This window comes from Physeter macrocephalus, chromosome 4, assembly GCF_002837175.3.
Source record: "Physeter macrocephalus isolate SW-GA chromosome 4, ASM283717v5, whole genome shotgun sequence".
NCBI lineage: Eukaryota > Metazoa > Chordata > Mammalia > Artiodactyla > Physeteridae > Physeter > Physeter macrocephalus.
This window is the reverse complement of record NC_041217.1, coordinates 60,283,598-60,308,319: the sequence shown is the minus strand read 5'-3', so window position 1 is coordinate 60,308,319 and position 24,722 is coordinate 60,283,598. Positions and strand designations below refer to the sequence as shown.

Sequence of the window (24,722 nt, the reverse complement as noted above, 5' to 3'; positions counted from 1 at the left end):
AAAATGTTCTCAGGGTCAGTGAAGAACTAACGATCTGGTGACAGAATGGGGCTGTAAGAGGGGACTTACATATATGTGATAAGGCAGGCTATAATACTTTATAATGATCATCTTCTGAAATTTGAATGTAGCCTTTGCTGCTCTAGTTTATAAAAACATGCAGAGGGAAAGAATGGCTTAACCCAACCTCTTCCCAGAGGGAAACAAAAGAAGCCAAGAGCAGTCTGGAGCAGTAAGAGTGGGGAAGGTTTTCCATTTAGACATCTTACACTATGGAAATGCAGGGCCCGCTATGCAGGGGCTCACAGTAAATGTAAGCTCTATATTTTGTCTAATACTCTATCCCCAGTGCTTAAAACAGTACCTGACCCTAACAGATGCACAATAAATGCTTAATGGGTAAATAAATAATTCAAACTAGTTAGGGAAAGGTAGTCTACACAAGAAAAGGGATACACGATCTGTTTTTAAGTGTAACATGTGCCATAGTTCAAGCTAGAACAGCATAAACTGCCAGCAGCGCAAGGACCAGGTGAGTTTCTCTCAGCACTCTGCCTCCAGCACCTAGCCCAGCGGGTGCTTGGTAAGTAGGTGTTGAATCGATGTTGGTTGAATAAATGTCAAACAGTTATTTCCAGGGGACCTTCATTTTTCAATAGATTAGAATGACTTGAAGTAAACCTCAGTAATTTTTATGTAATGGCTGTTTAACTTGACTACAACCCCATCTATCCTATATATTTACATTATCTTTACACAAAGATTTGACCAAGTAAGAGTCTTTTCCAGCCAGTTCTGTCCCAATTGCCACAGATTCCAATTAGCGGAATCTAAATTAACACAAAGTTATTGGAAAGAACAGATTTAACTTAGCTTCACAAAACTCGGTGGATACGCATGCATACCCATACATGTGTATAAAAAACTGAAGTCATGGGAGTTCCCTGGTGGTCTAGTTAGGATTTGGCGCTTTCACTGCCATGGCCTGGGTTCAATCCCTGGTCGGGGAACTGAGATCCCGCAAGCTGCTCGGTGCGGCCAAAAAAACAAACAAAAACAAAAAACACCCTGAAGTCCTACAGCAATTTTCTTTCTGTTTCTCCACCTTGTCCAGACAGTGAAAGAGGAAAGGATTATTTTCATCATCGATGAAGGCCAGTTTATCGATTCAGCCTCCTGGACCTTTATGGAGAAGCTTATCCGGTCTGTTCCCATCTTCATCATCATGTCCCTGTCTCCCTTCATCGACATACCCTGTGCAGCTGCCAGTGCCATAATGAAGAACAGGAACACCACCTATGTCACCCTTGGAGCCATGCAGCCTAAGGACATACTCAACAAGGTCTGCCTAGACCTCAACGTCAGGGGCATCCCCAAAGAACTAGACACGTGAGCAACCTATTTCTATCCTGAGGCCTTGACATCTGCACTCATTCTCCAGGTCCAGACTTCATCAGATTCCTTAAGATGTGTCTGAAAGCGGCCATTTCAGGATTCTTGCTGGGCCCTCCTTTCAAAGGGGCCACTAAACATGCTTGATAGGATGGATGCTGCTCACTTTTCCTTGTTATGGTCCCTGTTACACCGTCTCAGACGTTGCTTAGGACATCAGTTTTGTTTCCCTTTCATCATGCTGGCTATGGGTACATTCACTCTAACCCACAGTGACTAAGGGCACTGTCATGGGCAAGTAACATGAAAGGCAAACTGGTAAGCCTTAAGAACCACAGCCCGCAGCTGAGCAAGGTCTTAGTCGCTGGCAATAACGTGGTCTGGTACTGGTGTTCCCTGTCATGGTAGATGGTGACGTCAGTGCTCTCTGAGCTTCTCAGTGACTCCTCTCCTGGGGTCTTGACAGCAGTCCCCTTAACAACATGGACAATGCCTCTTCCTTAGCTGGCTGTTTACAAGCCATCTTGGTATCTGTATCTGTTCTTTCTAATGAGGTTGCTTTGCTTCTGGAAGAGAAATGTCTTGGACAAAGTCTCATTTAAAATAACTCCAGGCATGAATTTTGTGTGTTCTTTCCCTTTGTCTCTCTGTCTCTCCCACTTTCTCTCTGTATGTATTTATTTATTATGTATGTATTTATTATATATGCATTTACTTTTTGATCTAGCCTTCCCAATTCTAGGAACCTATCTCAAAGATATACTGACAGGGAACTATGCTCAATATTTTGTAGTAACCTGTAAGGGAAAAAAATCTGAAAAAGAATATATATATATCTGAATCACTTTGCTGTACACCTGAAACTAACACAACATTGTAAATCAACTACACTTCAATAAAAAATTTAAAAAACTTAAAAATATATATAGTGACAAAAATATGAAGTGACATATGGGCACCGTGTTTATTGAGGCATTATTTGTACTAGTAAAAGACTGAAAGCAATCCAAATATCCATTTCTAAAAGGTTAGTTAGAATAAACTAGGATGCATCCACACGATTGAGCCCTATGTAGCTATAAAGAGAAATAAGAAAGATCTACTGATATGGAGGGATGACCAGGATACATTGTTGAGTGCAAAAACAAGGAGTTGCCTAGTGTGCACTATGTATAACTTGCTGTCTTTTATCTAAGGAAGAGAGTGAAATATGTGTGTGCATTTTCTATAGTTTTAAAAAGAAACGTTGAAAAGATAAACCAGAAACTAATTTAAATGGTTACTTATAAGGTGAGGAAGGGAAGCAAGACTGAGGATGTACCTTATTACATAGTTTTGACTTCGGAAAGATTTAAATGGTTTATTATGTAATTTTAAAAATGAAAGAAAAAAGAAAAAGCAATCCCTAAAAATGAAAAACAAACCAAAACAAATGGAGAAAGAGAAGTGATTTTTTTCAGGTGATTGAGAAAACTCAAATATTTTTACTTCTTTAAAGATGGTTCTTTGATATAAATAGATTGCGTTGTTTTCACTACAGGTACCTGGCCGAGGGAAGCTGTGGGATTCCATTTTACTGTGAAGAATTGCTTAAAAACCTGGACCATCACAGGGTACTCGTTTTCCAAACAATAGAGTCTGAGGAAAAGACAAATGTGACCTGGAATAACCTGTTCAGTAAGTCCCATAATGATGGTTCTTTCTCCCTGTCTCCTTCTGCAGAGAGAGTGGCAAGGGTGGGCTTTTCCATAGGCTGCTTCCTATACGGGTCAGAGGCTTTGGGGAGGCGAAGAACGTTGGACTTGATATCCCAGTTGGTGAGAGAACTTAACATTGCCCAGGACTCACTGAACTGGGAGAAAGAATGTAGACCTGTAATAGAAATGAAAGAACACTGGAGAATCTTAAAGCCCAGAATCAGAACTGATGGGGGGAATGTAGATGTTATCTGGGAAAAAGGATAACTTGTTTTCCAGAGGTAAAATTATTAGCTCAAAGTGAATTGTCAACAAGGTTCTCATGCTACAGAGACATACAGAAGGATGAAGTTTGAGATGATGTCACAAAGAGGGCAGTTGGAATTTTTAAGAAAATAGTTTTAGTGAAGGGAGAAGGGTAGGGGTTGGGGAATGGGGTAAGGCTGCAAGCTGGGATGTAGAGGATTAAGGTTAACGTGAATGATAAGAAAATGTCTGTGGTGGATATACTAGTTGTTTAGGGAGATGGCAGTGATGAGAAGAAAAAAATCATATTCTAGAAGAAAGAAAGAAAGAAAGAAAGAGAAAGAAAGAAAGAAAGAAAAGAAAGAAGGAAGGAAGGAAGAAAGAAAGAAAGAAAAAGAAAGAAAGAAACTATGTTTTGACACAAAGGAGACCATGAAGGTTTAAGAGGTAGCATCTCTTCCATGAAAAGAGAGAGTATAAAGATGTAATCATCTCTGGGCTATCATCTCACACCAGTCAGAATGGCCATCATCAAAAAATCCACAAACAATAAATGCTGGACAGGCTGTGGAGAAAAGGGACCCTGTTGCACTGTTGGTGGGAATGTAAGGTGATACAGCCACTATGGAGAACAGTATGGAGGTTCCTTAAAAAACTAAAAATAGAACTACCATACGACCCAGCAGTCCCACTACTGGGCATATACCGTGAGAAAACCATAATTCAAAAAGAGTCAAGTACCACAATGTTCACTGCAGCTCTATTTACAATAGCCAGGACATGGAAGCAACCTAAGTGTCCATCAACAGATGAATGGATAAAGAAGATGTGGCACATATATACAATGGAATATTACTCAGCCATAAAAAGAAATGAAACTGAGTTATTTGTAATGAGGTGGATAGACCTGGAGTCTGTCATACAGAGTGAAGTAAGTCAGAAGGAGAAAAACAAATACCGTATGCTAACACATATATATGGAATCTAAGAAAAAAAAATGTCATGAAGAGATTAGTGGTAGGACAGGAATAAAACACAGACCTACTAGAGCATGGACTTGAGGACATGGGGAGGGGGAAGGGTAAGCTGTGACGAAGTGAGAGAGTGGCAGGGACATATATGCACTACCAAATGTAAATTAGATAGCTAGTGGGAAGCTGCCGCATAGCACAGGGAGATCACCTCTGTGCTTTGTGACCACGAGAGGGGTGGGATAGTGTATAACTGATTCACTTTGTTATAAAGCAGAAACTAATACACCATTGTAAAGCAATTATACTCCAATAAAGATGTTTAAAATAAAGATGTAATCAAAAGAAAATTTTGGCCTTTAAGTTAGGAGTCCAGAGTTCCAGTTCCACATATGCCATTTAATAGCTAGTATTTTGGGATTAGTCACAACCTTTATGGCCAGGTACCTGCTATAAAATGGGGGGGAGGTAAAGGAAACTCAAATCCTTTCTTATTTATTCATTCAACAAACATCTACTGAGCACCTTCTCTCTGTCTGACACCACAGGAAGCATTCTGGGGACCTCTTGGAGTATAAATGAAGTGACTGAATACAATAATACTTTGCTGTCTCATTGATTTTTTTTAAATTAAACTTTTTGAGGTGATTATAAATTTACAGGCCATTGTAAAAAATAATATAGAGAGATTCTGTATACCCTTTACCTAGTTTTCCCCAATAGTAACAGCAAAACTACAGTATAATATCACAACCAGGTCCAATAAACATGTTTAAAATATATATATATCACAACCAGGATATTAATATTGATACAGTCAAGATGCAGAACATTTCCATCACCATGAGGATCCCTTATGTTGCCCTATGATAGCCACCCCCCACTTCTCTCCTACCCCTACTTCCTTCTTAACCCCTGGTAATCGCTAATCAGTTCTCCATTTCTATAATTTTGTCATTTTAAGAATTTTTATAAGTGGAATAATATTGTATATGAAATCTTTTGAGATTTTTTTTTTTTCACTCAGTGTAACTCTCTGGAGATTATCTAGGTTGTTGTGTGTATCAATAGTTTGGTCTTATTAGCTGCTGAGTAGTGTTCCATGGTATGGACATACCTCCATTCACCTGTTGGAGGACATCTAGGCTGTTTACAAAACAAAAGAAAAAGAATGTTAAAGAACATTACTGAGTCAGTTGACAAAACTGGATTATGGACAGTAAATTATTGTACCAATGTTAAATTTTCTGAAGATGATAAGTATATTCTACTTATGTAAGAGAATGTTGTTATTCTTGGGGAATTCAGAGTAAAGTATTTGGGGGTTAAAGGGCATGAATTATGCAACTTAACACTCAAACGAAATGCTTCAGAAAAAATAAGTACATATAGAGAGAACAAAGGCTATAAAAAATGGAGCAAAATGTTAACAACAGTAGATGAATTGGAATAAAGACTATATAGTGTTATTCTTACAACTTTTCATAAATTTGAAACTTACAAAATAAAAGAATTTTTTTAAAACCAAACAACTTTTAGTGGTTTCCCATTGAGTTTACAATGAAATCCAAACTCCTTACCTTGGACTGGAGACACCTGAGGGAGTTTCCTTCCACCCCCTCTGTGGCCTCACCAATACTCTGAAATGTGCTTCAGCCACATTTCTGCTCCTCCAACACCCGAGCTCCTTTCTGCTCCCTCTCCTCTGGCATTTCACATGCCTGCTCCCTCTCTCCCTTAGCTCAGGTGTTACCTCCTCACAGCCACTTTCTCTGACCATGCCCTGCTTAAGGAAGGCCTTCCTCTCTCTGCACTTCCCTGTTAGTCTCTATCAGCAGGTTTATTTCTTTCACAAAACTGACTCACATTAGTCACTTTTCCTGTATTATGATTAGTTGCCTAAATATCTGTCTCCATAAATGTTAAGATTCTTGAGGGCTGGAAGCATGCATTAGCCACATTTATAGCCTTCCCAGGTTATCGTGCATAAAAAGTCTGTACTGTGTTGATATGAACTCTCCAGCCCTTACTGTCTGTGCCTACTCACGTGGCACTTGTTTACTGCCTGGTCGTCTGGCTCTCTGTGTATATACCTTATCTTTCCAGGAGGTCGGGAACTTAGTATGTTCACCCTCATATTTCCACATCACCTATTTCAGTGTCTTGCAACTCAACTGTTAATGAATGACTGGAGGGACAAATAAGTAATGCATTTTGGAGTACCAGGAGAAAAATGACTAGGCAAACTCACTATTCAAACTTCACCCTTTTTTTTTTTTTTGGTGTCCTATTGTATATTTACTATCCTATTTCAATCAGCTGAAGATTTTCCAAACTCAATATTCCTCAACAATTGTACCATAATGGCTATGTAATATTTAAGGTAATCACTGTGTTATGGCTGGATATTTAGGCTATTTACAATATTTTAATGTTTAAAGAGACTATGAGCATCTTTTTTCAACATATTTTTTCTGGATCCCTATAATCATATGAGTTTCTAATATGAAAAATTACCCTGCTGAAAGTTATAATCTTAAGGATTTTGGTCAAATTGTTGTCTTTTTCTTAACATCTTTATTGGAGTATAATTGCTTTACAATGGTGTGTTAGTTTCTGCTGTATAACAAAGTGAATCATCTATACATGTACATTTATCCCCGTTTCTCCTCTCTCTTGCATTTCCCTCCCACCCTCCCTATCCCACCCTCTAGGTGGATACAAAGCACCGAGCTGATCTCCCTGTGCCATGCGGCTGCTTCCCACTAGCTATTTTACATTTGGTAGTGTGTATATCTTCATGCCACTCCTCACTTCATCCCAGCTTACCCTTCCCCCTCCCCATGTCCTCAAGTCCATTCTCTATATCTGTGTCTTTATTCCTGTCCTGCCCTAAGTTTTTCAGAACCATTTTTTTTAGATTCCATATATATGTGTTAGCATATGGTATTTGTTTTTCTCTTTCTGACTTACTTCACTCTGTATGACAGTCTCTAGGTCTATCACCTCACTGCAAATAACTCAATTTCATTTCTTTTTATGGCTGAGTAATACTCATTGTATATATGTGGCACATCTTCTTTATCCATTCATCATTCGACGGGCACTTAGGTTGCTTCCATGTCCTGGCTATTGTAAATAGTGCTGCAATGAAAATTGTGGTACATCTCTCTTTTTGAATTATGGTTTTCTCAGGGTATATGCCCAGTAGTGGGATTGCTGGGTCATATGGGAGTTCTATTTTTAGTTTTTTAAGGAACCTCCATACTGTTCTCCATAGTGGCTGTATCAATTTACGTTCCCACCAACAGCGCAACAGGGTTCCCTTTTCTCCACACCCCGTCCAGCATTTATTGTTTGTAGATTTTTTGATGATGGTCATTCTGACCAGTGTGAGTTGATACCTCATTGTAGTTTTGATTTGCATTCCTCTAATGATTAGTGATGTTGAGCATCCTTTCATGTGTTTGTTGTCAATCTGTATATCTCCTTTGGAGAAATGTCTATTTAGGTCTGTGGCCCATTTTTGGATTGGGTTGTTTGTTTTTTTTGATATTGAGCTGCATGAGCTGCTTGTATATTTTGGAGTTGTCTTTTTGATGGTTTCCTTTGCTGTGCAAAAGCTTTTAAGTTTCATTCGGTCTCATTTGTTTATTTTTGTTTTTATTTCCATTTCTCTAGGAGATGGGTCAAAAAGGATCTTGCTGTGATTTATGTCATAGAGTGTTCTGCCTATGTTTTCCTCTAAGAGTTTGATAGTGTCTGGCCTTACATTTAGGTCTTTAATCCATTTTGAGTTTATTTTTGTGTATGGTGTTAGGGAGTGTTCTAATTTCATTCTTTTACATGTAGCTGTCCAGTTTTCCCAGCACCACTTATTGAATAGGCTGTCTTTTCTCCATTGTATATTCTTGCCTCCTTTATCATAGATTAGTTGACCATATGTGCGTGGGTATATCTCTGGGCTTTCTATCCTGTTCCATTGATCTGTATTTCTGTTTTTCTGCAAGTACCATACTGGCTTGATTACTGTAGCTTTGTAATATAGTCTGAAGTCCGGGAGCCTGATTCTTCCAGTTCCATTTTTCTTTCTCAAGATTGCTTTGGCTATTCGGAGTCTTTTGTGTTTCCATACAAATTGTGAAATTTTTTGCTCTAGTTCGGTCAAAAATGCCATTGGTAGTTTGATAGGGCTTGCATGGAATCTGTAGATTGCTTTGGGTAGTATAGTCATTTTCACAATATTGATTCTTCCAATCCAAGAACGTGGTATATCTCTCCATCTGTTGGTATCACCTTCAATTTCTTTCATCAGTGTCTTATAGTTTTCTGATACAGGTCTCTTGTCTACTTAGGTACGTTTATTCCTAGGTATTTTATTCTTTTTGTTGCAATGGTAAATGGGAGTGTTTCCTTAATTTCTCTTTCAGATTTTTCATCATTAGTGTCTAGGAATGCAACAGATTTCTGTGCGTTAACTTTGTATCCTGCTACTTTACCAAATTCATTGATTAGCTCTAGCAGTTTCCTGGTAGCATCTATAGGATTCTCTATGTATATTATCATGTCATCTGTAAACAGTGTCAGTTTTACTTCTTCTTTTCCGATTTAGATTCCTTTTATTGCTTTTTCTTCTCTGATTGCTAAAACTTCCAAAACTATATTGAATAGTAGTGGTGAAAATGGGCAACCTTGTCTTGTTCCTGATCTTAGTGGAAATGGTTTCAATTTTTCACCATTGAGAACAATGCTGACTGTGGGTTTGTCATATATGGCCTTTATTATGTTCAGGTAAGTTTCCTCTATGCTTACTCTCTGGAGGGTTTTTATCATAAACAGGTGTTGAATTTTGTCAAAAGCTTTTTCTGCATCTATCGAGATGATCATATGGCTTTTATCCTTCAGTTTGTTAATATGGTGTATCACATTGATTGATTTGTATATATTGAAGAATCCTTGCATACCTGGGATAAACCCCACTTGATCATGGTGTATGATCCCTTTAATGTGCTGTTCAATTCTGTTTGCTAGTATTTTGTTGAGGATTTTTGCATCTATGTTCATCAGTGTTTTGGCCTGTAGTTTTCTTTTTTTGTGACATCTTTGTCTGGTTTTGGTGTCAGGGTGATGGTGGCCTCGCAGAATGGGTTTGGGTTTGTTCCTCCCTCTGCTATATTTTGGAAGAGTTTGAGAAGGATAGGTGTTAGCTCTTCTCTAAATTTTTAATAGAATTCACCTGTGGAGCCATCTGGTACTGGACTTTTGCTTGTTGGAAGATTTTTAATCCCAGTTTCAATATCAGTGCTTGTGATTGGTCTGTTTATAATTTCTATTTCTTCCTGGTTCAGTGTCAGAAGGTTGTGCTTTTCTAAGAATTTGTCCATTTCTTCCAGGTTGTCCATATTATTGGCATAGAGTTGCTTGTAGTAATTTCTCATGATCCTTTGTATTTCTGCAGTGTCAGTTGTTACTTCTCCTTTTTCATTTCTAATTCTGTTGATTTGAGTCTTCTCCCTTTTTTTCTTCATGAGTCTGGCTAATGGTTTATGAATTTTGTTTATCTTCTCAAAGAACCAGCTTTTAGTTTTATTGATCTTAGTTATTGTTTCCTTCATTTCTTATCTGATCTTTGTGATTCCTTTCCTTCTGCTAACTTTGGGTTTATTTTTTTTTTGTTTTTTTGTTTTTTTTTTTTTTTTTGCGGTATGCGGGCATCTCACTGTTGTGGCCTCTCCCGTTGCCGAGCACAGGCTCCGGACGTGCAGGCTCAGCGGCCATGGCTCACGGGCCCAGCCGCTCCGCGGCATGTGGGATCTTCCCGGACTGGGGCACGAACCCGCATCCCCTGCATCGGCAGGTGGACTCTCAACCACTGCGCCACCAGGGAAGCCCAACTTTGAGGGTTTTTTGTTCTTCTTTGTCTAACTGCTTTAGGTGTAAGGTTAGGTTGTTTATTTGAGATGTTTCTTGTTTCTTGAGGTTGGATTGTATTGCTATAGACTTCCCTCTTAGTACTGCTTTTGCTGCATCCCATAGGTTTTGGGTCGTCGTGTCTCCATTGTCATTTGTTTCTAAGTATTTTTTGATTTCCTCTTTGATTTCTTCAGTGATCACTTCGTTATTAAGTAGTGTATTGTTTAGCCTCCATGTGTTTGTATTTTTTACAGATCTTTTCCTGTAATTGATATCTAGTCTCATAGTGTTGTGGTCAGAAAAGATACTTGATATGATTTCAATTTTCTTAAATTTGCCAAGGCTAGATTTGTGACCCAATATATGATCTATCCTGGAGAATGTTCCATGAGCACTTGAGAAGAAAGTGTGTTCTGTTGTTTTGGATGGATTGTCCTACAAATATGAATTAAGTCCATCGTGTTTAATGTATCATTTAAAACTTGTGTTTCCTTATTTATTTTCATTTTGGATGATCTGTCCATTGGTGAAAGTGAGGTGTTAAAGTCCCTTACTATGATTGTGTTACTGTTGAGTTCCCCTTTTATGGCAGTTAGCATTTGCCTTACATATTGAGGTGCTTCTATGTTGGGTGCATAAATATGTACAATTGTTATATCTTCTTCTTGGATTGATCCTTGATCATTATGTAGTGTCCTTCTTTGTCTCTTGTAATAGTCTTTATTTTAAAGTCTATTTTGTCTGATATGAGAGTTGCTACGCCAGCTTTCTTTTGATTTCCATTTGCATGGAATATCTTTTTCCGTCCCCTCACTTTCAGTCTGTATGTGTCCCTACGTCTGAAGTGGGTCTCTTGTAGACAGCATATATACGGGTCTTGTTTTGTGTCCATTCAGCCAGTATATGTCTTTTTGTTGGAGCATTTAATCCATTTACATTTAAGGTAATTATCCATATGTATGTTCCTATTACCATTTTCTTAATTGTTTTGGGATTGTTATTGTTGGTCTTTTCCTTCTCTTGTGTTTCCTGCCTAGAGAAGTTCCTTTAGCATTTGCTGTAAAGCTGGTTTGGTGATGCTGAATTCTCTTAGGTTTTGCTTGTCTGTAAAGCTTTTAATTTCTCCGTGGAGTCTGAATGAGATCCTTGCTGGGTAGAGTAATCTTGGTTGTAGGTTTTTCCCTTTCATCACTTTAAATATGTCCTGCAACTCCCTTCTGGCTTGCAAAGTTTCTGCTGACGGATCAGCTGTTAACCTTATGGGGATTCCCATGTATGTTATTTGTTGCCTTTCCCTTGCTGCTTTTAATATTTTTCCTTTGTATTTAATTTTTGATAGTTTGCTTAATATGTGTCTTGACATGTTTCTCCTTGGATTTTTCCTATATGGGACTCCCTGTGCTTCTTGTACTTGATTGACTATTTCCTTTCCCATATTAGGGAATTTTTCAGCTATAATCTCTTCAAATATTTTCTCAGTCCCTTTTTTTTCTCTTCTTCTGGGACCCTTATAATTAGAATGTCAGTACATTTAATGTTGTTCCAGAGGTCTCTGAGACTGTCTCAATTCTTTTCAGTCTTTTTTCTTCATTCTGCTTAGTGATAGTTATTTCCAATCTTTTATCTTCCAGGTCACTTATCTGTTCTTCTGCCTCAGTTATTCTGCTATTGATTCCTTCTAGAGATTTTAAATTTTCATTTATTGTGTTGTTCATCGTTGTTTGTTTGCTCTTTAGTTCTCCTAGGTCCTTGTTAAACGTTTCTTGTATTTTCTCCATTCTATTTCCAAGATTTTGGATCATCTTTACTATCATTACTGAATTCTTTTTCAGGTAGGCTGCCTATTTCCTCTTCATTTGTTTGGTCTGTTGGGTTTTTAACTTGCTCCTTCATCTGCTGTGTATTTCTCTGTCTTCTCATTTTGCTTAACTTACTGTGTTTGGGGTCTCCTTTTCGCAGGTTGCATGTTCATAGTTCCCGTTGTTTTTGGTTTCTGCCCCCAGTGGGTCAGTTTGGTTCAGTGAGTTGTGTAGGCTTTCTGGTGAAGGGGACTGCTGCCTGTGTTCTGGTGGATGAGGCTGGATCTTGTCTTTCTGGTGGACAGGACCACATCCGGTGGTGCGTTTTGGGGTGTCTGTGAACTTAGTATGATTTTCTGGCAGCCTCTCTGCTAATGGGTAGGGTTGTGTTCCTATCTTGCTAGTTGTTTGGCACAGGTGTCTAGCACTGTAGCTTGCTAGTTGTTGAGTGGAGCTGGGTCTTAGCGTTGAGATGGAGATCTCTGTGTGAGAGCTTTTGCCATTTGATATTATGTGGGGCCGGGAGGTCTCAGGTGGTCCATTGTCCTGAACTCAGCTCTCCCACCTCAGAGCCTCAGGCCTGACACCTGTCCAGAGCACCAAGACCCTGTCACCCACTCGGCTCGGAAGAAAAGAGAGAAAGAAAAAGAAAAAAAGAAAAGAAAAGAATTAAAATAAAAATTAAAAATATATTATTAAAAATTAAAAAAATTAAAAAGTAATAAAAACAAAGGAAAGAAAGAAGACAGCAACCAAACCAAAAAACAAATCCACCAATGATAACAAGCACTAAAAACTATACAAAAAAGGAAAACAAAAAACAAAATGGACAGAATGAACCCTAGGCCAAATGGTAAAAGTGAAGCTGTACAGACAAAATCACACAAAGAAGCACACACATACACACTCACAAAAAGAAAAAAAGGAGGGGCTTCCCTGGTGGTGCAGTGGTTAAGAATCTGCCTGCCAATGCTGGGGACATGGGTTCGAGCCCTGATCTGGGAAGATTCCACATTCCGCGGAGCAGCTAAGCCCGCGTGCCACAACTACTGAGCCTGAGCTCTAGAGCCTGTGAGCCACAACTACTGAAGGCTGCATGCCACAAGTACTGAAGCCCGCGCGCCTAGAGCCCATGCTCCGCAACAAGATCAGCCACCACAATCAGAAGCCTGCACACTGCAATGAAGAGCAGCCCCCACTTGCCGCAAGTAGAGAAAGCCCACACGCATCAACAAAGACCCAACGCAGCCAAAATAAATAAATAAGTAAATAAATTTATTTTTTAAAAAAGAGAGAGAGAAAGGAAAATTTATACATATAAAAGAACATGAAGAGAGCAATGAAATCAATAAACAAATCTACCAGTGATAATAAGCTCTAAATACTAAACTAAAATAAACATAAAGCCAGAAACAAATTAGATGCAGAAAGTAAACCCCAAGTCTACAGTTGCTCCCAAAGTCCACCTCCTCAATTTGGGATGATTCGTTGTCTATTCAGGTATTCCACAGATGCAGGGTACATCAAGGTGATTATGGAGATTTAATCAGCTGCTCCTGAGGCTGCTGGGAGAGATTCCCTCTCTTTTCTTTGTTCGCACAGCTCCTGGGGTTCAGCTTTGGATTTGGCCCTGCCTCTGTGTGTAGGTCGCCTGAGGGAATCTCTTCCCCACTCAGACAGGATGGGGTTAAAGCAGCAGCTGATTTGGGGGCGCTGGCTCACTCAGGCCAGGGGGAGGGAAGGGTATGGAATGCAGGTGAGCCTGCAGTGGCAAAGGCCGGCATGATGTTTCAGCAGCCTGAGGCGTGCTGTGTGTTCTCCCAGGGAAGTTGTCCTTGGATCACGGGACACTGGCAGTGGGGGGCTGCACGGGCTCCCAGGAGGGGAGGTGTGGATAGTGACCTGTGCTTGCACACAGGCTTCTTGGTGGCTGCTGCAGCAGCCCTAGCGTTTCATGCCCGTCTCTGGTGTCTGTGCTGATAGTTGCGGCTCACACCTGTCCCTAGAGCTCGTTTAGGCAGTTTTCTGAATCCCCTCTCCTCGCACACCCTTTTGGGAAGTCTGAGGTCTTCTGCCAGCATTCAGTAGGTGTTCTGTAGGGGTTGTTCCACATGTAGATGTATTTTTTATGTATTTGTGGGGAGGAAGGTGATCTCCACGACTTACTCCTCCGACATCTTGAAATCTTCACCATTTTAAATATCTCTTTCTGACAATAACCACATCTTAAGTAGAGTACAGTCTTCCACAGAATGTGTTTGCCTCCGAGTGTGGGTATTTCAATGTGCATACAAGTATATATATAAGTATATAATATAAGCTATATTTGTAAAACTGCATGTCTTATGGAAGATATCCTGTAGTTATTACCAATCCTTTTTTTCTTGGGGGGAGGAGAGGAAAAACATGTTTTGAGTAAATTTTGATTTTCATATATCAGTTTTACTTAAAACACAGTATTCCAGAATACTTTACAAGCCAACACACATTTCTGCCTGCTCTTTCTCATGTGAGACCCATCTCGAAGTTTATTGGAAAATCCAGATAATAGAACAATGACTCTCAACTTTTCTTCCCTTTTACCTCTCTATAGAGAATTTTGCTAAGCCAACAGAGGACTTAAAAATATTTACTTTGGGTCTTGAGGAGGGAAATGAAGAAGTCTGTAACCTCGCTAGTGGTGTCAGATTGAAAAACTTGTCACTGCCAGCATCATTAAAAGGTAAAGAAAATTTGACCTGGTGTTCATTTTCCAGGACCTAGATTCCCCTCTTGCTTTCTCTAGGATGCCTCCAACAAAGGAGAAAGGAAGATAGAAGACTGGCTTTGTTGTTTGTTTTGTGTTGCCCAGGCAATGGGAAGGTTCCATTGCAAGCTTGGCTTTTCTGCTTCTAAATAGGAGCCACCTTCTCCCTGTGCATATGCTGGAGTCTGATTTGAACAAAGTTCTATTCAACTGCATAAAAGAATGAGGTAAAAAAAAAAAAAAAGAATGAGGTATAGTACATTTTCAATTAAACAGAAATCAAATAATGAGAGAGAAAATCTAACAGTGATACTTTTCCTGCTATCTACTTCCATAAGAAATGACAAACAAGGGAATTTATATCAGGGATGTACTGTTATTCATTTCAAGAAAAATGAATTTCAAGCAATGTTCTAGCATGCATTCAGCTCCAATCCATGCCATCTATAAAATGTTCAACTTCAAATGATTAGTACAAGGATGAGACCTCAAGTTCTCTGTCTCCAAAAGAGCATCATTTGTGTTTCATTCACTATGTCTACTAAAATAGCAAGGTGGATTAGCTTGCTTTCTTTTAATCAATATTTTTTTATTGAAGTATAGTTGATTTACAATGTTGTGTTAATTTCTGCTGTACAGCCAAGTGATTCAGTTATACATACATATATATTTATATATATATATATTCTTTTTTCTTTTTTTTTTTTTTTTTTTTTGGCCACACCGTGCAGCTTGCAGGATCTCAGTTCCCTGACCCGGGATTGAACCCAGGCCATGGCAGTGAAAGCCTGGAATCCTAACCACTAGGCAACCAGGGAATTCCCACATTCTTTTTTTTTAAATATTTTTTCTATTATGGTTTATTATAGGATACTGAATATAGTTCTCTGTGCTATACAGTAGGCTTTGTTTATCTGTTCTACATAGAAAAGCTTACATCTGCTAACCCTACTTATATCTGGACTAGCTTGGTTTCTACAGTGTTCTGTGGACATATTGAGAAGTTCATATTTTGTCCCTGAGGAGCGTGATGTAATAGAAGGACATCCTGGTCAGGATGTCCAAGAAGCCATGTGAGCTATGATACCTGAGCTTAGATGAGAAGATGGGATGAGAGCTAGGAGCTCTCTGACACTTGGTCATGAGCATAGAGATGGTAATGGGTTGTCACAGGAATAACTGAATCCCTGGGGCAGATAGAGAGAAAGCTTATTGCTGGGAAGTTCCAGGAGAAAGGGCAGCCAGTGAAGAAGACAGAGAATGAGAAAGTAGAGAAGTCAACACAGAGCACGGATGGCAGGCTCTGCTCCTTCTGAGCACTTCTCACCATGACCTCTACTCTCCTCACACACCCTTGTCACACTTTAACACAAAATCAGAACACCTTGAAATCAGTCTTATTGTCACGGCCAATGGGACATGCATATTTTTAGGTCATAACATCTCCATCTTTTGTACTCCCGACACAAGTGCTATCTGTGAAATAGGTACTAAGCAAATACTTCTTTTGGCTTAGCTCAGCTGGGTGGAGTTCTATTGAACAAGAACTATAGAACAGGACAGTTGTCCATCTCTAGAATGTATTTGATAAAGACAAATGACTAGTTCCCTATTGTGTGGCTTTCCACCTGCAGAAATCTCTCTGGTCCAGCTGGATAGCATGAGCCTGTCCCACCAGATGTTGGTGAGATGTGCAGCCATCGTTGGCCTGACCTTCGCTACGGAACTGTTGTTTGAGATTCTCCCTTGTTGGAACATGAAGATGATGATCAATGCCCTGGCAACCCTTGTGGAATCCAACGTCTTTGATTGTTTCCGGAATGGCAGGGAGCTCCGAATAGCCCTAAAACAGAACGCGGCCTCGTTTGAGGTGAATTATCGCTCCCTCTCTCTGCAACCACTCTCTGAAGGAATGGGTAAGTAGAGCCTGGAAGTGACCCATATTTCCTTCAGTTTAAGGCACATCTTGATAAAAGAACTGATTTGTATTTTGTAGCAGGGGCTGACTTGTTGCCCACTGCCTTTCTGTCCTCTCTAGTCCATGGCGAACAGGAAGAGCTCCGTGAGCTGGAAAGTGAGGTGATTGAGTGCCACATAATTCGATTCTGTAGCCCGATGATGCAGAAAACAGCCTATGAGCTGTGGCTGAAAGACCAGAAGAAAGCCATGCACTTGAAATGTGCCCGCTTTCTGGAAGAAAACGCCCACAGGTGTGACCACTGCCGAAGTGGAGACTTCGTCCCCTTTCACCACTTTGCAGTGGACATCCGGCTCAACACTTTGGACTTGGATACCATTAGGAAGATGGCTAAGTCCCATGGATTTCAAAGTAAACTTTCTTCGTTCCTAATTAGTCCTAACTATTCCTGGGGAACGTGGAGACAAGACCTAGAAGAAGTGGGTCTGGACCATGAGGATTTCAAGTCCTCTGCAGGCTCGGGCACCACGAATGATGAGACGTGAGCAGCGTAGGTCAGCAGGGCAGGAAGTTGGAGAGTATACATGTAGCTGAGTTGGCAGAACCAATCTCACTCTGAGACTGTCAGGGAGGATTCTGGGGTAAGGACTCTGGCAAAACGGGGTGTGATCAGAGCTCAAATTAAAATGTCCAAAGGAATAAAACAGACCCAGCTTCATTCACACCAAGGGATGGAATCCAAGGAGGGTAGCGGGTAGGGAGCAGGGTCTGACATGAAGTGGGGGGAAGAGCAAGATCCAAGAGGGAGTGGTGTTTCTTTGGCAGATAAAATGTTGTTGCTCTGTCTAGTTTGAAACAAGGTTCCAGTGGAAAAAAATGTATGAGTGGGAGAGAATTAGCCAGGACTAAGCATGTCAGGGCCCCCAGAAAAGAGGGCTTGGGTTTATGACAGGGATTCAAGACCATCTGAGATGCAAGTAAGAAAGTTACAAACTGATAGCACAAACTGGCCACATGATCTGGGAAAACGTAGTAAGGATTCAAGGGGCATAAGGGCCCAGAGACTCAGTTACTGCAGGCACAATGGATGTCAGACTTAGGGCAGCAATGCCAACTCCAGCCCTCATTCGGGGGTGGCCAGGGAACACCCGGTGGACTTCCTGCTCTAGTCACAGGGCCTCCATGATTATGACTAAATCTGGTCAGGAAAACAGGCTACACATAGAGGACTCCTATCTTATAAGTATTGGGAAAGAATGTATGTAAAGTGCCCAGCACATAGTAGGTACAAAATAAATATTTATTCCCATTCATTCTCTATTTTACCTGCATTCTCATTTCATTCTCTTATCAACCTTTCAAGGTGGAGGGTTATTTTCATTTTCTAGTTAAGAAAATTGATGTTCTGGAAGATTATAACTTGCCCGATGCCACAGAGCAAGTAATAGACTTTATTCAATCCCAGGTCAGTCTAATTCCTGAGTTCATGCTCTGCCATTACACTTGAGCTTCCCAAAGCACAGGACTGGATTTTAGGTAATACTGGCAAAGGAGACTGGAAGAGGTTCATAGATATAGCATTAGGTATGAATCAGAGAGTGAGGAAGGTGATTCTTTTGCAATACTTGATCAGGAAGAAAGCAGCTTTGTCCTGTGATTTAAGCCTATCATTGACTCTGCACTAACACTTGCCAATCTCCCCTTTTAAAAAAAGAGAAATCAGGCTTTAAGTTCAGAGCCTTAGAGTCTATATATATAGAGAGAGTCTATACATGAAGGTTTCAAGTCTCTGAGGGCGTGGGCACAAAGATAATGAGATTCAGCAGTAGTCTCATCCCACTGGGGCAGGAAGATGTCAGAGAGATGGACATGTAGATGAGCCTAGTGTTTATTACTAGTATTTACTACATTTCCCCTCATGCAGTATATTTTTTCCAAAATTGGAAATGTGTTATTATTATTATACTATTAGTGGTATACGTGTAATATGATGTTGAAATTGAAATTTGTACCAAGCACCAAGATACAATGGATGTTGAAATCCAAAGCGAGGTAAATAGATGGATGTACAGACTCTATAAATGAAATAGCTGAGAATCATTTATAATATTGGATCCTTCATCCACATTCAAGACATAAAAATGAGGAATAGTGTGGAGAGGGCCAGGATTTGTGGAGAGATTTGGCAAGAACTGAGGAGGTACTGTGTACCTTCCTTAAGTGGGTTGCTTCCTTTATCACCTCAGTGCTAGGAAGATGTCTTCCTTGGAATCAGTTAGATGACACAGAAGACCTCACACCTAATGAGGCCAGAGTGGCCTATGGCTGCACCAGGATCAACCTGCCCTCCCAGAGTTTGGGAAAGGATGTGTGAGGGTTTCCTATAAATCAGATATAACTCACCTGGGAGAAAAAGCCAGCCTGGCATCATTTTAAGTTGTTCCCAAGAGTACCCCTAGGAGTGTGAGAAGACCCCTAGTAGTGGGCTGCTAGAATAAAACAGGCACCAAGATGGCAGGCGATGGAGAGCTGAAGAGAATGCATGACTGGATCAAGGGAGCTTCAGTGAAGGATCCCAACACAGGGCCATAGTCAAAGCACCAATGAAAGCATTAATAGGAGAGAGTCAACTGACAGAGATAAGAGAAAAGGGAAAGAATACAGTAAGTCCCCTACATAGGAACCTTCAGTTTGCGAACTTTCAAAGATGTGAACGTGCGTTTGCATGTCCAGTCATGTAAGTTAGTTCATGTGTCTGGCATACATTGTCATGTGTGCATCCTCTACAAGTGGTGGTGCTTTAGTGTACTTTACTGTACAGTACTGTATAGAGTACAGTAGTACAGTATCTTTATTACAAGCCCAGGGTGTCCAGAAGCAAGCATAAAAGCAGCAGTGATGTAGCTGGTACTACTGTACTTCTCAAGGTACTGTACTGTAAGATTAAAAATGCTTTACTTTTGTGTTTGTTTGTTTTTTATGTATTATTTGTGTGAAAAGTATTATATACCTATTATAGTACAGTACTATACAGATGACTGTGTTAGTTGGGTACCAAGGCTAACCTTGGTGGACTTACGAACAAATTGGACTTGATGAACATGTTCTTAGAATGGAACTCATTCGTATGTAGGGGACTTACTGTATTCCAGACTCTGTGGGATCAGTGAGTCTTATTTTATATATACATTATATAAATAAATAAACAAAATATATATAAACTACATATATTATATATGTATATTTTAATTATTTATTTGGTGAGGGGTAAAATCAGCTGGCAGCTAGCAGACAGGTTAGCCTGAGTAGTTCATTGGTATTAAGCAGGCTGGCTAGGGCCACTAAAGGAAACAACTCCAGTTATTTCAGGTTCTCCAATGTTCCTTAACCATTTCACTCTGGAGCATATGTTACCAGATATCTCTGAGTCATATCTACTGATGTCCTTTCAACAGAACCTCCACCTGAGTGAGGCCAGGGCTTGACTATTTCCCTTATAATTTTTCACCTATTTAAAAGAGTATCAACTAGACATCTTTAAATAAAGTCATTTTTTTATATTTCCTGAAAGTTTACCATAAAAGCAATAGTCCCACGACCTAGTGCCCTGCATATGTATCTTCAATATTTCTTCCCAGGGGCAAACATTTTTAACGTAACTGTTCCCTCTAGTCATTACTTCCATATACTAAGTGGTATGTTAATGCTGCTTTTAAAAAAATCAAATTTGACATCATCTGTTTTAGTCTTGCTATGGTAGGTAAGGATTTAACACTATTACACCACTCCTGGGCACCTGTCCTCCAATATTGTTATAGAACTATCATTAGATAAATCAATCAAGTATTTACATTATTAAGACTATTAAAATGCTGTCCATTAGAGAACTAAGTAGTAATATACTGTGAATAGATTTCTCTTTTTTTACATTTTTTAATTTAATTTTATGTATTTTTTTATACAGCATGTTCTTATTAGTCATCAATTTTATACACATCAGTGTATACATGTCAATCCCAATCATCCAATTCATAACACCACCATCCCCACCCACCTGCAGCTTTCCCCCGTTGGTGTCCATACATTTGTTCTTTACATCTGTGTCTCAACTTCTGCCCTACAAACCGGTTCATTGGTACCATTTTTCTAGGTTCCACATATATGCGTTAATATATGATATTTGTTTTTCTCTTTCTGACTTACTTCACTCTGTATGACAGTCTCTAGATCCATCCACATCTCAACAAATGACGCAATTTCGTTCCTTTTTATGGCTGAGTAATATTCCATTGTATATATGTACCACATCTTCTTTATCCATTCGTCTGTCAATGGGCATTTAGGTTGCTTCCATGACCTGGCTATTGTAAATAGTGCTGCAATGAACATTGGGGTGCATGCGTCTTTTTTGAATTATGGTTTTCTCTGGGTATATGCCCAGTAGTGGTGTTGTTGGGTCGTATGGTAGTTCTATTTTTAGTTTTCTAAGGAACCTCCATACTGTTCTCCATAGTGGCTGTATCAATTTACATTCCCACCAACAGTGCAAGAGGGTTCCCTTTTCTCCACACCCTCTCCAGCATTTGTTGTTTGTAGATTTTCTGATGATGCCCATTCTAACTGGTGTGAGATGATACCTCATTGTAGTTTTGATTTGCATTTCTCTAATAATTAGTGATGCTGAGCAGCTTTTCATGTGCTTCTTGGCCATCTGTATGTCTTATTTGGAGAAATGTCTATTTTTGTCTTCTGCCCATTTTTGGATTGGATTGTTTTTTCTTTAATATTGAGCTGCATGAGCTGTTTATATATTTGGGGGATTAATCCTTTGTCCGCTGATTCGTTTGAAAATATTTTCTCCCATTCTGAGGGTTGTCTTTTCGTGTTGTTTATGGTTTCCTTTCCAATGTTTTCCTCTAAGAGTTTTATAGTGTCTGGTCTTACATTTAGGTCTCAAATCCATTTTGAGTTTATTTTTGTGTATGGTGTTAGGGAGTGTTCTAATTTCATTCTTTTACATGTAGCTGTCCAGTTTTCCCAGCACCACTTATTGAAGAGACTGTCTTTTCTCCATTGCATATCCTTGCTTACTTTGTCATAAATTATTTGACCATAAGTGCGTGGGTTTATCTCTGGGATTTCTACCTTGTTCCATTGATCTATGTTTCTGTTTTTGTGCCAGTACCATATTGTCCTGATGACTGTAGCTTTCTAGTATAGTCTGAAGTCAAGGAGTCTGATTCCTCCCACTCCGTTTTTTTCCCTGAAGACTGCTTTGGCTATTTGGGGTCTTTTGTGTTTCCATACATATTTTAAGAGTTTTTGTTCTAATTCCGTAAAAAATGCCATTGGTAATTTGATAGGGATTGCATTGAATCTGTAGATTGCTTTGGGTAGTATACTCATTTTCACAATATTGATTCTTCCAATCGAGGAACATGGTATATCTCTCCATCTGTTGGCAAAATCTTTAATTTCTTTCATCAGTGGCTTATAGTTTTCAGCACACAGATCTTTTGTCTCACTAGGTAGGTTTATTCCTAGGTACTGTATTCTTTTTGTTGCAATGGTAAATGGGAGTGTTTCCTTAATTTCTCTTTCAGATTTTTCATCATTAGTGTATAGGAATGCAAGAGATTTCTGGGCATTAGTTTTGTATCCTGCAACTTTACCAAGTTCATTGGTTAGCTCTAGTAGTTTTCTGGTGGCATTTTTAGGATTCTCTATGTATAGTATCATGTCATCTGCAAACAGTGACAGTTTTACTTCTTCTTTTCCAATTTGTATTCCTTTTATTTCTTTTTCCTCTCTGATTGCCATGGCTAGGACTTCCAAAACTATGTTGCTGTTTATAATATCTTTGATTTCTTTCAGCAGTGTCTTATAGTTTTCTGAGTACAGGTCTTTTACCTCGTAGGTAGGTTCATTCTTCCGTATTTTATTCTTTTTGTTGCAATGGTGAATGAGATTGTTTCCTTAATTTCTCTTTCTGCTCTTTCATTGTTAGTGTATAGGAATGCAAGTGATTTCTGTGCATTAATTTTGTATCCTACTACTTTACCAAATTCATTGATTAGCTCTAGTAGTTTTCTGGTGGCATCTTTAGGATTCCCTATTTATAGTATCGTGTCATTTGCAAACAGTGACAATTTTACTTCTTCTTTTCCAATTTGTATTCCTTTTATTTCTTTTTCTTCTCTGATTGCTGTGTCTAGGACTTCCAAAACTATGCTGTACAATAGTGGTGAGAGTGGACATCCTTGTCTTGTTCCTGATCTTAGAGGAAATGCTTTTAGTTTTTCACCATTGAGAATGATGTTTGCTGTGAGTTTGTCAAATATGGCCTTTAATATGTTCAGGTATATTCCCTCTCTGCCCACTTTCTGGAGACTTTTTATCATAAATGCGTGTTGGATTTTGTCAAAAGCTTTTCCTGCATCTATTGAGGTGATTATATTTTTATTCTACAATTTGTTAATATGGTGTGTCCCATTGATTGATTTGTGTATATTGAAGAATCCTTGCATCCTTGGGATAAACCCCACCTGCACATGCTGTATGATCCTTTTAATGTGTTGTTCAATTCTGTTTGCTAGTATTTTGTTGAGGATTTTTACATCTATATTCATCAGTGATATTGGCCTATAATTTTCTTTTTTGTAGTATCTTTGTCTGGTTTTGGTATCAGGGTGATGGTGCCCTCATAGAAAGAATTTGGGGGTGTTCCTTCCCCTGCAAATTTCTGAAGAGTTTGAGAAGGTTGGGTGTTAGCTCTTGTCTAAATGTTTGATAGAATTCACCTGTGAAGCCATCTGGTCCTGGACTTTTGTTCGTTGGAAGATTTTTAATCACAGTTTCAATTTCATTACTTGTGATTGGTCTGTTCATATTTTCTATTTCTTCCTGGTTCAGTCTTGGAAGGTTATACCTTTCTAAGAATTTGTCCATTTCTTCCAGGTTGTCCATTTTATTGGCATAGAGTTGCTTGTAGTAGTCTCTTAGGATGCTTTGTGTTTCTGTGGTGTCTATTGTAACTTCTCCTTTTTCGTTTTTAATTTTATTGATTTGAGTCCTCTCCCTCTTTTTCTTGATGAGTCTGGCTACTGGTTTATCAGTTTTGTTTATCTTCTCAAAAAACCACCTTTTAGTTTTATTGATCTTTACTATTGTTTTCTTTGTTTCTATTCCATTTATTTCTCCTCTGAAAAGATGCTTGATATGATTTCAATTTTCTTAAATTTACTGAGGCTTGATTTGTGACCCAAGATGTGATCTATCCTAGAGAATGTTCTGTGGGCACTTGAGAAGAAAGTTTAATCTGCTATTTTTGGATGGAATGTCCTATAAATATCAATTAAATGTTTCTGGTCTATTGTGTCATTTAAAGCTTCTGTTTCTCTATTTATTTTCATTTTGAATGATCTTTCCATTGGTGTAAGTGAGGTGTTAAAGTCCCCCACTATTATTGTGTTACTATAGATTTCCTCTTTTATAGCTATTAGCAGTTGCCTTATGTATTGAGGTGCTTCTATGTAGGGTGCATATATATTTATAATTGTTATATCTTCTTCTTGGATTGATCCCTTGATCATCTAACTTCTCTTAGCTTTTGCTTGTCTGTAAAGCTTTTGATTTCTCCATCAAATCTGAATGAGATCCTTGCCAGGTAGAGTTATCTTGGTTGTAGTTTCTTACCTTTCATCACTTTAAGTATGTCATGCCACTCCCTTCTGGCTTGTAGAGTTTCTGTTGAGAAATCAGCTGTTAACCTTATGGGAGTTCCCTTGTATGTTATTTTTCGTTTTTCCTTTGCAGCTTTCAATAATTTGTCTTTAATTTTTGCCAGTTTGATTACTATGTGTATCGGTGTGTTTCTCCTTGGGTTTATCCTGTATGGGACTTGCTGCGCTTCCTGGACCTGCGTGGCTATTTCCTTTCCCATGTTAGGGAAGTTTTCGACTATAATCTCTTCAAATATTTTCTCTGGTCCTTTCTCTCTCTCTTCTCCTTCTGGGACCCCTATAATGTGAATGTTGTTGC

The 24,722-nt window shown here is 39.1% G+C and overlaps 1 protein-coding gene across 1 annotated transcript in view; it reads left to right on the top strand.

Moving 5' to 3' along the window:
• Positions 1-24,722, top strand: part of ADCY10 (adenylate cyclase 10) — a 90,576-nt gene that overhangs the window by 34,009 nt on the left and 31,845 nt on the right. The window contains exons 16-20 of the mRNA XM_024116686.3: positions 1,115-1,389; positions 2,933-3,069; positions 14,612-14,740; positions 16,399-16,680; positions 16,803-17,093. Of these exons, the coding sequence (XP_023972454.1) occupies positions 1,115-1,389; positions 2,933-3,069; positions 14,612-14,740; positions 16,399-16,680; positions 16,803-17,093 (1,114 nt within the window). The remainder of the gene's footprint in view (positions 1-1,114; positions 1,390-2,932; positions 3,070-14,611; positions 14,741-16,398; positions 16,681-16,802; positions 17,094-24,722) is intronic.